Source organism: Haplochromis burtoni, unplaced genomic scaffold (assembly GCF_018398535.1).
Source record: "Haplochromis burtoni strain Fernald_Lab_line unplaced genomic scaffold, NCSU_Asbu1 Contig_905, whole genome shotgun sequence".
In the NCBI taxonomy this organism is placed as follows: domain Eukaryota; kingdom Metazoa; phylum Chordata; class Actinopteri; order Cichliformes; family Cichlidae; genus Haplochromis; species Haplochromis burtoni.
This window is the reverse complement of record NW_024583266.1, coordinates 62515-78459: the sequence shown is the minus strand read 5'-3', so window position 1 is coordinate 78459 and position 15945 is coordinate 62515. Positions and strand designations below refer to the sequence as shown.

The window sequence follows — 15945 nt, the reverse complement described above, 5'->3', positions numbered from 1 at the left end:
ATTGAGAGCCAACAGGTGAGACATGTTGCTGTGATGACGACACTTCACGATAGACACATTTTCTAAATCTCCTGCTCTTCTCCTAGGTGGATGCTTTGGTTTCTCCTATGGTTGGCCATGATCCTCTCTCTACCCGTGTTGGAAATGCTTTGTTTGAAGTAGCTGGACCACAGCTGACCACAAGGTTTAGAAAGGAAGCAGAAGATGAAACAATGCCTGGTGACTCAGTACTGCTGGAGGGCTTACCTGGACTTCAGTCTAATGCAGTCTTCTTCCTCAATCTTGTTCCCTTTGATGGTGACCCAGACGGAGTTGCAGTCCAGGTGAGATAGTAAAGGAGGGATTTTGTTTTTCTCTTTGTTTGTGAGGACAACTTTAACTTAGCTATTTGTAATAATGCAGTATTTTTACCCATTATAGGTTCTTCGAATGGGCATCAACACAATCCTATCTTCTTGTGAGAAGAAAGGATTCAGATCTGTCGCTCTTCCCATCCTCGGTGCTGGGATGGCCCTGCAATTTCCTGTCAGTGAGGTGGTGAGGGCTTTAAAGGAGGAAGTTCATGTATTTCAAGAGGAGCAGGTGGGCATCACACCACTCCTGATCCACATCGTCATTCACCCCGATGACGAGGAGTCATACAAGGTAATGACAAAGCACTTTTCCTTAAATATTGGCTCCTAACCATTAGTGTGCTGAGTGTTGAAAAACACTTTGGAAAAGTAAAGTTACGTTCCATATCAATATTTGTTTCATTTTACTTTGTAATGAATCGTTTTTGCTTCACTCTATTACATGAACTACACAAGATAATAATAATTACTTTTTTCATCTGCGTTTCCATCTGATGAGTTTTTACAAGGATTGCTATGGATGTTGATACTTTGTTGTCTTTGCAGGCATTTGATGTTTTCCAAAATGACAATTTCACTCAACATGTTCACCAAAAGGTCCACGATCTAGGTGAGTATAGAATACGAAGAAAGAATGAAAAATAATAATACCCAAAGTGCTGGAGTAATGCATCTAAATTTACTAAATTAACAGCCTGAGGGCAATAGCTCAAACTCAAATTATTCAGACAGTCCAATATTTCATTATCCTTCCTAATGATTTCCTTTTATTAATTACCAGATACTTCTTTCAGTAAACCGCTTTGGCTCTAACACTAGTTTTTCATTTAGAAGTGTGTTTTTTGTAAGTAAAACTATAAACCATCTACTGCTTTACTGTTCAAAACCTCAAACCACAAAGAAACGTCTCTGCAGCAGCAAAAAAAAAAAAACAAGAAAAAAAAACAAGAGAGAGACAAATGTACTTAACAGAGTCAACTTTCTCCTGTAGAGTCAACAACGATGAGGTTGGTCCTGCTGGGAAAAACTGGAGCTGGGAAAAGTCACCTGGGTAACAACATTCTTGGAGAGGAGCTCTTTGCCACTTATGACTCTCCAAACTCTGGGACAATGAAATGCCAAACAGAAACCAAAACAGTCAGTGGAAGAAGCATCACTCTGATCGACACCCCTGGTTTCTTTGACACAGGAAGGTCTGAGGAAGATCTGAAGCCTGAGATAATGAGTTGTATGACAGAGTGTGCTCCTGGGCCTCATGCTTTTCTTATTGTGCTTCAAGTGGGTAGGTTCACAGAGCACGAGCAGGCTGTCATCACTAAGATAGTTCAGTATTTCTCAGATGAAGCTCTAAAATATGCTGTCGTTGTTTTCACTCACGGTGACCAGCTTGACAAAAATATAAAAATTGAAGATTTTGTCAGTCAGAACAAAAATCTGAGTGATCTGGTGTCAAAGTGTGGTGGTCGGTGTCACGTCTTTGATAGCAAACACTGGAACAACAACCAGCCAAACAACTACAGGAGCAACCAGTTCCAGCGGGAGGAGTTGCTAAAAACAATAGAAAAAATGGTGGTGGAAAAAAACGGAGGTTACTACACAAATAAAATGCTGCAACATGTGGAGACAGCAATACAGAAACAGGTCGAGCACATTTCGTACTCAATGCCAGATAAAACTGCAGAAGAGATCAGAAAGCAGGCTAAAACTGATGTGTGCAACAGCTTTCTCACCAAACTGACAGGGATTGCAACAGGAGCTTTGCTCGGTGCTTTTTTTGGTGTAGCAGCAATGGTTGGATTAGCTGTCACAGCCATGAATAACGTAATGTTAATGAACGCTGTAAAAAAGGCTCCAGCATTAATGGGAGTGTCGGCAGCAGCAGCAGGAGAAGCAGCTGTAGGAGTTGCTGGAGCAGCTTGTGTGGCAGCAGCAGCAGCAGGAGGAGTATTTGGTGGCTTCATTGGAAATGAAGCAGCTAATGATGCTAAGTCACCATCAGAAGCTGCACAGAGAGCGTGTGAGGCTATAGTGGAGAAAGGAAAGTCTCTTATCAGGTTTAAGTGAGATTTTTATAATTATTATCCAGGTAGTGAAAAGGAAAAAAGCATCTTATTATTTCTTGATGTTTTTACACTACACATAATAACTGCATAATAATACTACATACATCGAAGAGAACATGTTAAATTATTTGGAATCAGGTTTGTTGGCAAATTGTTGAATACTTATCTAGCAGTTACCTTTTTTGTGGACTTTTTGCATAATCTTCTGAGGGCCTTAATGCATTGTAGTCATATTTTTTTCCTGCGGACGAATGTCTCAGACCGAGAAGCATCACAGACAAATAAGTCAACAAGTCAAAAAAAACTGTGGTGGGAGTTGGTTTTGTTAACTTGTCATGGAATATTTAGTCATGTTACATATTTCTAAGATATTGTTGACCCCGTTTTGTCCCTGTTGCTTTTAAGCAATAAAAAAAAAACTAATTTCTGGGGAGTTTTCCATTTTGTCCAGTTCTTCTTTCGTTTTGAGAATACTGCTTTTAGGCAGAATTGTTATACTGCACTTACATGCTCTGATCAATGGGGGGAACTCTAGCAAAAAAATAAATGTATGTGTGTCATGAGATGCCACTACCAGCAATAAGAAGGTCTATTAAGTATGTTTGCATATGTGAAACACCCACAAGGCGGTGATAGGTCAAGTTCTGGATCTTAAGAGTAAAGAAAGGCAAGAGCAGTGTGTTAGTAGTACATGAAATGTTGGATGTTTGTGGTTTGTACTCGTAGTCCATATATTTACTGTGCAAGACTTGGATAGTTACCTTATTTTATTAATGAGCAAATCTGTCCTGGATGTACAGTTTGGGTCATCCTGCATTTACATTGTTTTATTGTATTTTTAGCTTAATCTACCAGCATTTAATCTCATTGCAGATTAATTTTTCTCCAAATCTGTTTTGCTAGCTTTTTTCACCCTTACAGACTTGGCAACCGTCAGTCTTTAGAACGACTCCTTTGTGAACTTGAGAAAAAAAAAGGGTGAGTTTGCATTTTTTGCATTTTATTGTTACACATGTTTTAAAAACATGCAGTTGATTCTTGGTTATTTTAAGGTTACTTTGTGGTTAAGAGTAATGTGTAGGAGATGACACAACAATGAATGGACAACACAAACAAGGCAACAAACAGTACTACAGTGTAAAACTACAATGTAAGCCTTGTTATTTTTCCCCAAGAGCATTCCTCAGACTCTGAAAGATGCAAATGCAGCAGTGAATTATAGACTCTGTATGCTCGCTAGTCTCTATGACTGATAAACTAATTTGTTCTATCTTCCCCTTTAAAATGAATCATTAACGCAAATGTGACGACAATTAAAGTGGGTGGACATTGACTGCACTTCAACACGTGACCTGTTTCCACTTCTCCACTTCTGCTGAAAGCAGACAGTTGCTGCTTTCTTTGCCAAGATCTTCAGAGATATGTCAACTCAGGGACAGTCCAGTTCTGTTTCTTAATAATACCACAACTAAAATGTCTTGCAAGCAGCAAAGTCAGCAAGATGAGCCACATGGAGTTGACCTGGACTGCATTCAGTTTTCCTGTTCAGTGTGTTTGGATCTTCTGAAAGAACCCGTCACCATTTATTGTGGACACAGTTATTGTAAAAGCTGCATTGAGCATTGCTGGGATGGAGAGGAGGAGAAGGGTGAATACAGCTGTCCTCAGTGCAGGGAGACATTCAGCCATCGGCCTGTTCTCAGGAGGAACAACATGCTGGCTGAGGTGAGGGGACAGAAATGAACTTAGCACAGACTCTGTAGTTCACAGATAACGTATTAGTCGTATTGTTACATAAGAATCATCCCCCCTTTTTCCTGTAATTGTGTATATAATTAAACAAGTGGAACTGGTTTTGTACCAGTTTGTACCAACATATTTGTTTGAGCTCCAGAGTTGGGCATTTTAACCATTTTTATGTGAACACACTTCCTTATGAAGCCAGCCTCAAAAATATTCTATTTCTATTTACAGCACATCCTAACAGTTTCTGTCTTTCTATCTAGGTTGTGAATAAGCTAAAGAGCACAAAGTCAACATGTCCTTCTCTGGTCTATGCCAGCCCAACAGATGTTGCCTGTGACTTTTGCTGTGGGATCAGAATCAAAGCCACCATGTCATGTTTGACCTGCTTGGCATCTTACTGTCCCACTCACCTCGAGCCTCACTACAGTGTTGCTGTGTTGAAGAAGCACGAGCTGGTGGCAGCTACAGTGTCAATACAGGAGAAAATGTGCACCAAGCACAGCAAGTTAAAGGAGCTCTACTGTGAGCAAGATGAGCAGCTTGTTTGCTCTTTGTGCATAGTGGATGAGCACAAGGGCCACGGATGTGTTTCCGCTTCAGCACTCAAGGATAAGGCAAAGGTGGGGGCAAGGAGTCAAGCACATAATGCTACCTTTCAAAGTCCAAATGTTTCTGTGCTCCCAAACGACACGTGGCCATCAGACGTACTCGTTAATAACATTACTGATTACTAATATTTAAATGACTCACTGGATGCAACCGTGCCTTCTTGCAGAATCAGCTGGCTTTAAATCAAAGGAAAATCCAGGACAAAGTCGAAAAGAAAGAGAAGAAGCTGAAAGAACTGAGCCAAGCCAAGGAGAGTCTCGAGGTGTGGAAAAGCGATGTTTTCAGATCTGATATGTGCATTCATCTGCTGGGTGAATAAGATAGCTGCTGAAATGAGTTTTAGTGCGTTAACATAGCTGGTGCAAATCAGACCTGACGAGACAAAAAAAAGGTGAACTGAACACACTGAGATACAACAGACCTTCAAAGTAAAACAGGAAACATAACAGTCACGCCTAAAACAAAACACTGACAACACCGAATCGTAACACTCAGTATTTAGCTCTGATCAAACTTGCAATAAGATTTTTACCCACTTGAGGGCACAAACGAGCACTGCTCTCAGCATTTGTTTTTGATTTGCTCTTTTTACCTTTACTTTGAGAGACATGCTGTTGATCTGCAAATTCATTAGCAGCATCAACAAACACTGATTCCTCTCATCTGATGACTTTTAGTTTAGCATTCTGTCTTTAGGTGTGATTTCTGCACCACAGGTGGTTGTTAACTTAGCGTCTTTTAATGCTTAACATATCCTCTACAATTGTCTCGGTCTGTGGGGTTCAAAGATCAAGTCGGGTTGTTGTTTTAACTGAATAAAGATAAACTTTTAAACTAAAAACAGATCTGCGATGTGCCAACAGAGTTCTGCTCTGATTTCCCTGAACGACTGTGACAAGATCTTCGATGAGCTCATCTCTTCCATGCAAAGAAAACAGAGTGAGGTGAAGCAGCTGATTAAAGCCCAAGAAAAAACTGCCACCGCTCAGGTGGAGGACCACCAGTCTCAGTTGAAGGAGGAGATTACAAAGCTGAAGAGAACATACGCTGAACTGGAAAAAGCTTCGGATGCAGATGACCTCATATATCTGATGCAGGTATAGCTGCTTACAACATAGCAAAGGTTTTCCTGTAAAATACCTGATTTCAAAGGCCTAAAAAAAGAGAGAACTGAACACAATTCAATCCAAATGGCCAAAATGAACATTACACCAGATATTCTAGACCTGCATGAGATCGTTTAGATTTATGATGGGTTGCTTAAAAAAATGACCATTTTTGTCTTCTCCTTATATTTCACAGCATCTCTCCACTTCCTGGGATTCTCCAGATGGCTCACCTGGAGCTCCTCCTCAACGCTCCTTTAAAGACATAAGCAAGTGTTTGTCTGAGCTCAAAGATAAACTGGAAATGTCACTGAAAGAAACATGGCCCAGGATCTCAGCCACAGGTAACAGTTGGAAATGTAAAAAGAAAAAAGAAAGCGTTGTGGATGAGTTGCTTCATAGATACCCAGTGCTGTTTTTTTTAATAACTCCAGTTTGTTTCTTCACAGTTTCATATGTTGACTTCTCACTACCTCCAGCCCCCAGCAGCAGAGAAGAGCTTTTACGTTGTATGAAATTCACTTGAAACATTATAAAATCATATAGTAGTCCGTTACAGTTGAAAATAGTGGTAATATTGATCGTACTTGCTATATTTTTTGCCAGATGTTTATCCCCTCACACTGGATGGGACCTCAAACTATCATTATCTCCACCTGATATGCGAGAATCGCAGGATGAGGCCTTCACCCGGCCAGGCTTCAGCGCATCTGGACAGGTTCACTAAATTTCCCCAGGTGCTGTGCAGAGAGGGTTTGGTAGACCGGTGTTACTGGGAAGTAGAGGGACATGCTCGCACTCTGTCTGTAGCAGTGGCTTATAAAAACATCAGCCGGACATCAGATGAGTCACAGTTTGGCAAAAATGACAAGTCCTGGAGTTTAGATTGCACAGCAGATGGCTTTTTATTCTGTCACAATAATGTAGAAACCAAGGTGCCCGGCTCTGGTCTCTGCAAGATTGGAGTCTTCCTGGATTATAAAGCAGGTACTCTGTGTTTTTATCGTGTCTCTGACCCAATGATTCTAATCCATCAAGTCCAGACTGCATTCATCCAACCTCTTTATCCTGGGGTTGGGATAAATTATGAATGGTATGATACTGGAGTATTTGCACAGCTGGTTAAGTTATGGTAAATCTTTTCGAAGTGATAGAGATGTTAAATATTTTAAGACCCCATCTCTAAAGGATTTTGTCGTCCATCGCAAAAGTGTAGCACACAGAAGTGGGAAGTATAAAAATACAAATTCTTCGTTACTATACTTAAGTAGAATATTCAGGTATCTGTACTTGAGTAGTAGAGATACCTGTACTTGAGCTTCAACCTTTTTTAAACAAATATTTCTAGTGTAATTTCTAGTCTTATACTCAGGGATTAAAGCCGGAACGAGTGCAGGTCCTCGTAAATTGTGGCTGTGGTACCTCAGCATATAGTTAGTGCTACTGAAAAGCAGCAAATATAATGAAAGTATTTTTTTAAGTGGTAGGTAATTTCAAATGCAACATTTCTATTAGCTCAACAAGCGTCGGCAAAACACACACAAACTGTTTTAGTTTAGTGTGTTAACCCTAAAGGTTCAGCTGCTGTATCTCACAGTGTGACAAAGTGGGTTAACAGTTGGAATACTCATTACTTGTCTCATAAGTATTAACTTTTTACACATTAAGCACATTATTCTCCACACGTTAGTGATGGCCATATGGCACAGATTCAAGTGGCTCTGCATATTTTTGGCTGCCAGATGGCACCAGATAGGACTGTGTTGAAAAGCTCCTAGTGTTGAATCACGTTTTGATAAAAGCTTCAGTTTTTTTGTTTTGTTTTGTTTTGTTTTAAATAAATAAACAAATAAATGCCAGTCTAGAGTTTCTGGACTTCAAAGGGGTGATGATGTCATGTCTGATGTACCCAGGCTAAACCAACAGGTGCAGCATTATGTTTTCTTTTGTCTGTTTTCAGGTAACGAAGTGATTTTTCAAGACTATCTTTAACTTTAACAGAGCCATTTAGCTGTATTTATTCTATTCAATTCAATTTCATTTAAATAGCACCAAATCACAACAAAAGTCGCCTCAAGGTGCTTTATATTGTACAGTAGATCCTACAATAATAGATACAGAGAAAAACCCAACAATCAAATGGCCCCTATATGAGCAAGCACTTTTGTGACAGTGGGAAGGAAAAACTCCCTTATAAACAACTGAATCAGGTACTGAGCCTGTGATATACTGAATGAAGGTTCAGACGTCACTGATCATGTGGCTCTCGCCAAACGAACCAAGCCTCGACACAGTGCTTCTGAAGGAGTGTGTTGTTTTTTTGGACACATGCGCTTCAACTTCAAATGGACCATCACTACTGCAAACCCAAAATGTCTGCTGATTCTTCTTATTTACCCCCTTCTTTGACACTTGAGCCAGACTACTTCCCACACAAGGAGAGAAAAGAGTGTGAGAGAACTTTACTCAGAGATAGAGAAAGATGTAACAAAAGAAAGGACAGGAAAGGAAGCCGAGAGCTTAGATTTAAATGTAAGGAGTGCTCATTCATGCTTGATAAACTGCAGACTTAAAGATTACATGTCATGTTGTCATTTGTAATCATATACTGGATCTGTATGTGACATGTGTTTAACCCTAAAAGATCTTTGGGTTTCCCCACCTGCTGAATCGCACTTTAACCCTGGACTGTACAAGTTTTGTGATTAGATGTGGAGGTATAAATCAGCCTCTACAATGCAGACAACAGAATCTTTTTGTTTCTTTTACTGCTTGGTTCCCACATAACAGCTTCACTCTGACCACATTCATTAGAAGTACAATCCAGATTTAAATAACATTTGTATTCTTGTATACTAAAGTTGTTTTGTTTTTATATTAATATAGCACAAGTTTCACATACATGTGCTTAAAAACAAATGGTAAAAATACTTTTAAGGAGCTAATTTTTTTTTTACTTGGAGTAAGAGGCTGTTTTTTTCACTTTCACTTTTTACTTAAGTTGACACATGTATCTCTGTCTCTAAAGTTTTAACTTTTTAAAGTTAAAGAAAAAATCTGCACATAAGCGGCTTCTGTGGGGACCCCTTTCCCTTCTTGAGACATATCTCTCTTTTGATTTTCTTTTTTCTCTTTTGAATTTGATTTAAAACAGGAACTATATTCTCCTCATAATGGTGGCCAGTAATGAACTGTTCATGTTCCACCTTCAATAAAAATCAAATGAGCTCACCTTAGGCACATCTAGGCAACATTGGGGAGGGAGCTGCTGCTGCTTCGCTCTCTCTGACTGTATCTGAAATTAATAGCCATACATCTATTTGGATAGACATAGTGTCACAGCTATCACTGGCTTGCTGTCTTTAACAGCTGCCGATAGCTAAACTATTCTTAATCTGTTAATTGTATTCTGTTCACTTTTCTTTTGAAAAAAAAAATATTATACCTGACTGCTCCCAGTTTGCTTTTTTGTTGGTCATTTTCATATCTATAATTTGCCTGAGAACTTGCCTTGATTGGCAGCTGTAGCCAATCAAAATAACTCTAAGAGTGCATTGATGATTTATCTACAAGGTCACAAAAGAATCTAGAACAACATCTAAAGAATAGCAGGCGTCACATTTCTTACTGAAGGTCAGGGTTAATGATTAAACAACAACAAGGAGATCAAATAACCATCCTCTGTCCTTTTGAACAATACTTTTTAAAAACACTAACTGGAAATGCTCTTGGCTTTTACATAGAAAGTTCCTTCTGATCAAACCAGTACTGGAGGTGACATTTTTGTTATTATTATTATCTTTTTTATTATTATTAATAATAACTGTTATCCTGTGTATATATATATATATTCTTGAACCAAAAATACAAACTGGAATTGGATGACTTTTGCACTGTATGCATTACATAATGAAACAGTGATTCATCTTTTGAGGAACTGCACCCACACAAAATCTCCTGGACTGATAGGATGACCTTTGGTTCATGAAAATGTATTGCCATGTCAGTGCAATGCAGTGTGCATTTTCCCCCGTTATGGAAAATGTCTCATTCATACGATGGCATTTTCACAACAAGGACTAAAGTTTAGCGCATTTTTAGTCTTTATACAAATAGCATGAAAGTTAGATGTAATCTCAAAGTAAAGGTGTCTCTGGCATTGCTTGTGCTCTTGGTTTATGTTAAATTGGGTAAACTGTCTATTCTAAATTCCTGTTTCAATTGATTCTCACTTCCTGATTTTTTTTAACGTAATTAAATTTTTGACTTTCTTTGCAGTTTCTCTGTAGGGAACACCTACATTTTTAAATATTATAAAGGTCTGTCTCTCTTCAATTGTTAATTGTACAAATTTGTCCTGTAAAAAGATGCTGATGAACCTGAAAAAAAATAATTCTAACAGTCCAGGACATTCTTGTTTGGGTGCAATTCCTGAAAGATGAATGACTGTTTCACAATGAATTTTATGAAGCGAATCTAAGATAAGATAAGATAAAAAAAAATCTGAGGGTGATCCGAGCAAGCAGGAGGACAGGCAGGTTGCAGACGCTGATGCTGGATCGTAACCACTGAGGGGTGATTGACGGACAGGCGTGGAGCATCCGTCAGTGCAGGGTTAAACGGTCCTCCAGGTAATTGTCCAGAATGGAAAACAGGTGTGCAGGTGATGGCCCAGCCCGGGGGTGTGGCCACCAGGGCATCACACACACTCCTCAGACACAGGGCCACGGACCATGACAGTTCAATTACATGTTTTTTAGCTGAGTCTACATACAATGCCACAGATGGGATACAATTTGAGATGCATCAAATAATATGACTCAGCTGGGACTTAGCTGAAGACTTGGCATATCTTATGGTGTGCAGTTTGTCCTTAAATATAAAAATATGACACAATGCCATTATTTAACACGTGCTGTTTGCTGAAGCTTCACAAGAAATGGTTTAATGGAAGTATGGCAGTCAAGAAGCTAAACATAAGGTAAACAGGGAGAAAAAAAAAGTTATTCCGAATTACCAACAGTATCCAATACCATCTAGAAATTAAGATTGGCAACAACTTAATTTTTCAACATGTTGTTGATCCCAAACATATTGTCAATGCAGTGAAAGCACACCTGGAAAGAAATAAAACATGCTGAAATACTATTGAACTGCATAATTAATACAAATTTAGTCTCGGACATGAGTTTGGTTCAGGGATGACTGAGCACATTAAAAAAATGCATTCCACTACTAAAGCAAAAGCACATCAATGACTCCCTAAATCGGTTGCTCACAAATTACATGGAAGAAATGGTCACAGCTGTTTCCTGATCCACAGCTTGAAGGGAAAAAAGGTATACAACAAAATTCTAGTGTTTGTCACAGAAGATGGTACTTGTCTCCGGAAGCGAACAATAATTATATGTTACTAAAGAAAGATTAATATACATGAAGATAACAACAAATAAAAGTGAAAATAGTTACAGTGCAATAGAAACACTTCATGTTACTAAAGTGATTTAATAATAAAGAATAACTTTAAAATTAATCCTAGAAACAATAATGTGATTCTTTGTCGGAGTTGTGTCTCTGTGTTCAGTCTGTGGATTTCCTGTTTTATTTTGAAGGTTCATGTCTTATGCCATTGTTTCCAGTTTCGCTTCCTGTCTCATTAGGTCTAATTTCTCCCGGCTGTGTTCCCACCTCTTCCTCATTCCCTCATGATCCTGCCTGTGTCTTTATAGTGTGTGTCCTCCAGTGTTCAGCGTTGCGTCTTACCCTTAATGAGCTGTGTGTTTTGCTTCCGTGCTCCCTCGTTTTCAGGTTTTTTTAATGTTTTGTTATTAGCCTTATGTTTTCAGTTTAGGTTTGTTCTTGTGAGTTTATGTTTGGAGTTTCTGCCACAGCACAATAAAGCTGCCTCTCTTCGTTCACTGTGAGTCCAGTGTTTGGGTCCTCTTCTCCTGTCTGCGCACAGCACACCATGACAGCAGCACTATCAGTCACCGATTTTCCTCTTCAGTGCTTGTATCTGAAATTGTTTAAGCAGCGCAGCATCATCTTGAGAAATCCCTCCGAAAAATAAGGCTAGACTAGTATTTTAAAACACCTGCCTTGAAGGTTTTTAAATTTTTCGGACGTTCGTGATGAAACTATTGAAATTAGGGTCAAACAATGTTTATTAATTCCAACAAAAGATATATGAACCCTCGATTTTTCCTCTCAAATATATGATGGTCAGGACGCAAGGGCAATGGGACATGTTTTTTCTGCTATGTGGAAAATAAAGTGTTAGTAATGTAATGTCAAATGTGCAAATTAAAGTCCTCAAAAAACAATTCAACCTAGGGAAATATTAGACACACGAGCAGCACATAATTCATATTTTGGACTAAGAGGAATCTTTGGTAAGGATTTGTTCAATTCATTTCAATTTTATTTATATAGCACCAAATTACAGCAACAGTTGCTTTATATTGATATCTCATTTTAGATTAGGTCCCGATATACATCTACCTTTTTCTTGCTTGTGGTTGTAACAAATCATTTTTGACAAGGGCACAATGACCTTATGAAAATGTTGATTGCACAAGAAATCAAAGCAGGGTCAACTATAGCATTGGACTGCCACAATGAAGGCCATGCTGCCAAAATTTTGTTTCAATTTTAAAACACTGAGGCAGCTCTTAATCACAAAGTCAGTAGTGTATGCAAGAAAATGTTGTATATTTATGAATTACAGGCAAGGAAAGAATACAAAATGGTTAATAGCTTCAATTTTGATTGAAGCTGGAAACACTGCTAGCTCATGAGGTCCCAACAATTCTGAAAAACTGTAGGGTGATTCAGGTTGGTCAGGTATTACTCATGTTAAACTTAAATAAAATAAAAATAATCATTCATTTATGTTTATATTTTAAATGTTGGCGAGAAACATGACTACATATTTTTGTTTTCTCTTTTATTTCCTACCAATATTATAAATAGATCTTTTGTTTTTGTTAGATGTCACACTTCCTGTAAAGCAAATTGCGTAGATTTCTTTTTCAGAACAGAGGGAGGGGATGTCACATATCCCACCTATTTCATGCAGAGTATAAAAGCTGAGCTATGAGATGAATAAAGGGACATTTTTGACCTGTTGATTCTTTTATCAGGGGAAAACTGTAAGTATTGTTTTTTGCTTGTTCTTTTGGGTTTTTTTTTTTTAGATATCTTCATTAGACATTATTACATTATACTTACATGATTTAAACAAAAGTCTTTCTCCAAGATTTCAATTTCATTAAAATATTTTTTGTCTGTGCAAAATAAATAAATAAATAAATAAATAAATAAATAAAAATGAATCAGTCTTTCTCATTCATCTTTTCTTCCATAATCTCCAACAGGCATAAGTGAGACTATCAATGGGGCAGTTCAAGTCTAAGATTACAGGGTCAGGCCCAGGTATTCACCAGGCAAATCCTGAAGAAGGACCTCCCAGGTACTCCTCACACCATTTTGATAGCAGTATAAATCCAAACTCCACCATCTCAGGCATGTCAAGGTTTGTTAAACGCTAGATTTTTTTCTTTATTTATTCTCTCACTTTTAAGTCTTACATGATACTATTATATCACACTGATCCTACTTCAACTAGCTAATCTATAATCTGTTAAATATGTAAACATAAACAAAGTAAATTAATAAATAAAAAAAGAAAGAAAGAAAATCTAGCAATCACTGAAGGAAATGCAGTTTCAAACAGTTATGGTTTCATTATTTATTAACTTTTTCTTTCTTTTTTTCACTGGAACAAAAAGCGAATCAGGACAGAAGGACATGGAGCTGCGAAAAACTTCTATCTACAACACCATAGACATGGCACCACAGTTAGAGTATTATGCAAATACACTGCCCCACCAAGAGATCAAAATCAGACCTTCCCTTGATGTTCTGCGCAAAACATTTGAGGTGAGATTTCCACCTGTGGAAAAAACATCTCACTGTTGTGTTTTTTTTTTTTAACTTTGCAACTAGTTTAATCAAAAACTGACATTTTATTATATTTCTATTCAGAAAACTAGCAGATCTATTTTCTAAATTATTTATTATTGTTTTAGGAAGTGGAAGCAGAAAAGGCTGCCGCAGATGATGCCGCCGCAGAGGATGAAAATGAAGAACCCCAAGGTCCTCCAGGGAAACCGCCTACTAGATTTGGCTGGTTTATTGCAGTCTGGGTGAACAAAGCTTTTGTGTATTTAAGTCTACAACATACAAATGGATAGAAGACTAACTAAAAAAAGGAACAATTAAAACAAAACAAAAAAGACATTTTTTTTCTTTTCTTTTTATCATAGATGCGTTGCATGCTGAATATCTGGGGTGTCATCCTCTTTCTCCGGCTAACATGGATTACCTCTCAAGCAGGCATTGGTGAGACAACATTCATTCATTGTTCAGCATATTGGGTCCTTTTTATTCCTGCTTTCTGCTGCCAACTCTGGTATATATAACATTGATTTAGGCTGTTAATTCTCGATAGTAGATATACAATCAAACAGAGAATGATAATTTGGGGTTGAATAAAATACTCACCTTGATTAAAATTTGTTCCTTTTCATCCTGCAGAAGGTACTTCATACTATTGGCATGAGAAATGTAAAAAATCAATAAATAAAACAAATTTATATAAGTTGAGAGTACTTACCTAGCCCATTTTTGTGGATATATGACAAAATAAATACAAAATGTATCATAATAACAGAATTGTATAAGATCTGTAGACAAGAAAATTGATACACTACATGTAAAACATTCTTATTCAAGCCCTTTAAACAGGACTTTGATATAATAATTAAAGACCTCCATGATCATAATATTATAATACTGAGTCCTAACTTGTTTCTTTTTTTAGTGTTGGGCTTGGTTATCATAGCGCTGGCTGTGTCAGTGACCACAACAACTGCCCTCTCAATCTCTGCCATCGCAACCAATGGGAGAGTGAAATCAGGTGAGCCCATGTGCAATTTAAGAATTCCAAACAAACCGTCTGAAGGAATCTGAAAGTATGAATACTCTGGATTCCTGTTGAAAAATCGCCATTAAGTCTATAAAAATGGAAATTTTCAGTTGGGTTAATTTTTTAATTTATTTTTTTGAATATTTCATCTTAATAACTTTATTATTAACTGTGTATTATGTATATACACTTAGCATTCAAACTAAAAACTCCTAAAATCACAAATTGAATAAATGATTTTAAAATGGAATGACACAAGTATACATGTGAGCGACGCCGCTCAATCTTGCCTTTTAAAATCATCCCTTGAATTTCCAGCTTCAAACCCACAATCCTGTCTGACACTCTCTTTATCTCTATAACACTTTTAAGAAATGTTTCCTTTAGGAGTATTCTCACTACATTTATCTTCACATCAACATTATGATAGAACAGCTCCAATGCTCCTGGCATTGCTTCCCTTCTTCCTGGTCCCCATTCACACACAATATTTTTAGTATCCACCATTCCATCATATCAGTGAGCTCTCTTTTTTTGTGAGATTTGCCCTTAACATTCTATTCTAGAATACTTATCCCATTTGAACTACAAATTTAAATGGAAAAGGTTTTATGCCAGATGCCCTTCCTTAAACAACCCTCCACATTATCTGGGCTTGGGACTAAAACTATAAGCAGATTGATTTGTCGCTTGTTTCCAATTAAGGCAATTCAAGTAGTCTTCAGAGATACTTCTCCAGGCCTCTAGAGGGACATCCCAAAACATTTTTGGATGGTGAAATTTCTTTTGATCCATTTCCAGCCAAGATGTTTTTATCACTGTGCACATGTTGCTTGTGCACAACATCAATCAATCAATCATATAATCAGTGAGTTCAAATTATTGTTCTGCATCAAATAAAGAAAAAGGAAAATCCATTTGTCATTTGGGTGTAATACTTCTTAAATAATGATAAACTTAGATAATTCAAATGTTTGGTTAAATACAATCATTTTAAAATATCACAGTTATGTTGGATATTGAAAATAAGTGCTTTTCCACAGTCAGAATGTGAAAAACAGAAAACTCAAGAAAGAAAG

General features: G+C 37.6%; 3 protein-coding genes and 1 long non-coding RNA gene across 6 annotated transcripts in view; 3 read left to right on the top strand and 1 right to left on the bottom strand.

The window, feature by feature from the left end:
* The first annotated feature begins 6 nt into the window (after positions 1–6).
* On the top strand, positions 7–2711 carry LOC106632562. The gene is made up of 5 exons (XM_042216044.1): positions 7–15; positions 87–323; positions 421–645; positions 900–963; positions 1345–2711. The coding sequence occupies exons 2-5, from the start codon at positions 108–110 to the stop codon at positions 2415–2417; spliced, it is 1578 nt and encodes a 525-aa protein (XP_042071978.1). The 5' UTR covers positions 7–15; positions 87–107; the 3' UTR covers positions 2418–2711.
* Positions 2712–2824: 113 nt separating this feature from the next.
* LOC102308182 (E3 ubiquitin/ISG15 ligase TRIM25) lies at positions 2825–12804 on the top strand. Of its 2 annotated transcripts, XM_042216043.1 has the most exons (7): positions 2825–4141; positions 4423–4782; positions 4938–5033; positions 5635–5868; positions 6074–6221; positions 6327–6386; positions 6484–12804. In XM_042216043.1, the coding sequence occupies exons 1-7, from the start codon at positions 3890–3892 to the stop codon at positions 7011–7013; spliced, it is 1680 nt and encodes a 559-aa protein (XP_042071977.1). In that variant the 5' UTR covers positions 2825–3889; the 3' UTR covers positions 7014–12804. The 2 variants fall into 2 exon arrangements, with proteins under 2 accessions (XP_042071977.1, XP_042071976.1); XM_042216042.1 differs by having other exon boundaries at positions 6074–6386.
* Positions 12805–12942: 138 nt separating this feature from the next.
* Positions 12943–15945, top strand: part of LOC102306928 (solute carrier family 12 member 3) — a 13028-nt gene continuing 10025 nt past the window's right edge. The window contains exons 1-6 of one of the 2 annotated variants that reach the window (XM_042216041.1): positions 12943–13028; positions 13254–13348; positions 13668–13818; positions 13968–14084; positions 14205–14280; positions 14762–14857. In XM_042216041.1, the coding sequence (XP_042071975.1) occupies positions 13272–13348; positions 13668–13818; positions 13968–14084; positions 14205–14280; positions 14762–14857 (517 nt within the window). In that variant the 5' untranslated portion in view covers positions 12943–13028; positions 13254–13271. Of the gene's footprint in view, positions 13029–13253; positions 13412–13667; positions 13819–13967; positions 14085–14204; positions 14281–14761; positions 14858–15945 lie in introns of both variants that reach the window. The other variant, XM_005951072.3, reaches the window with a different exon arrangement.
* Positions 13975–14767, bottom strand: LOC121812886. Its single transcript, XR_006053385.1, has 2 exons — positions 14443–14767; positions 13975–14347 (listed from the first exon to the last, which is right to left on the bottom strand). It is a non-coding gene; the product is annotated as an uncharacterized LOC121812886 (long non-coding RNA).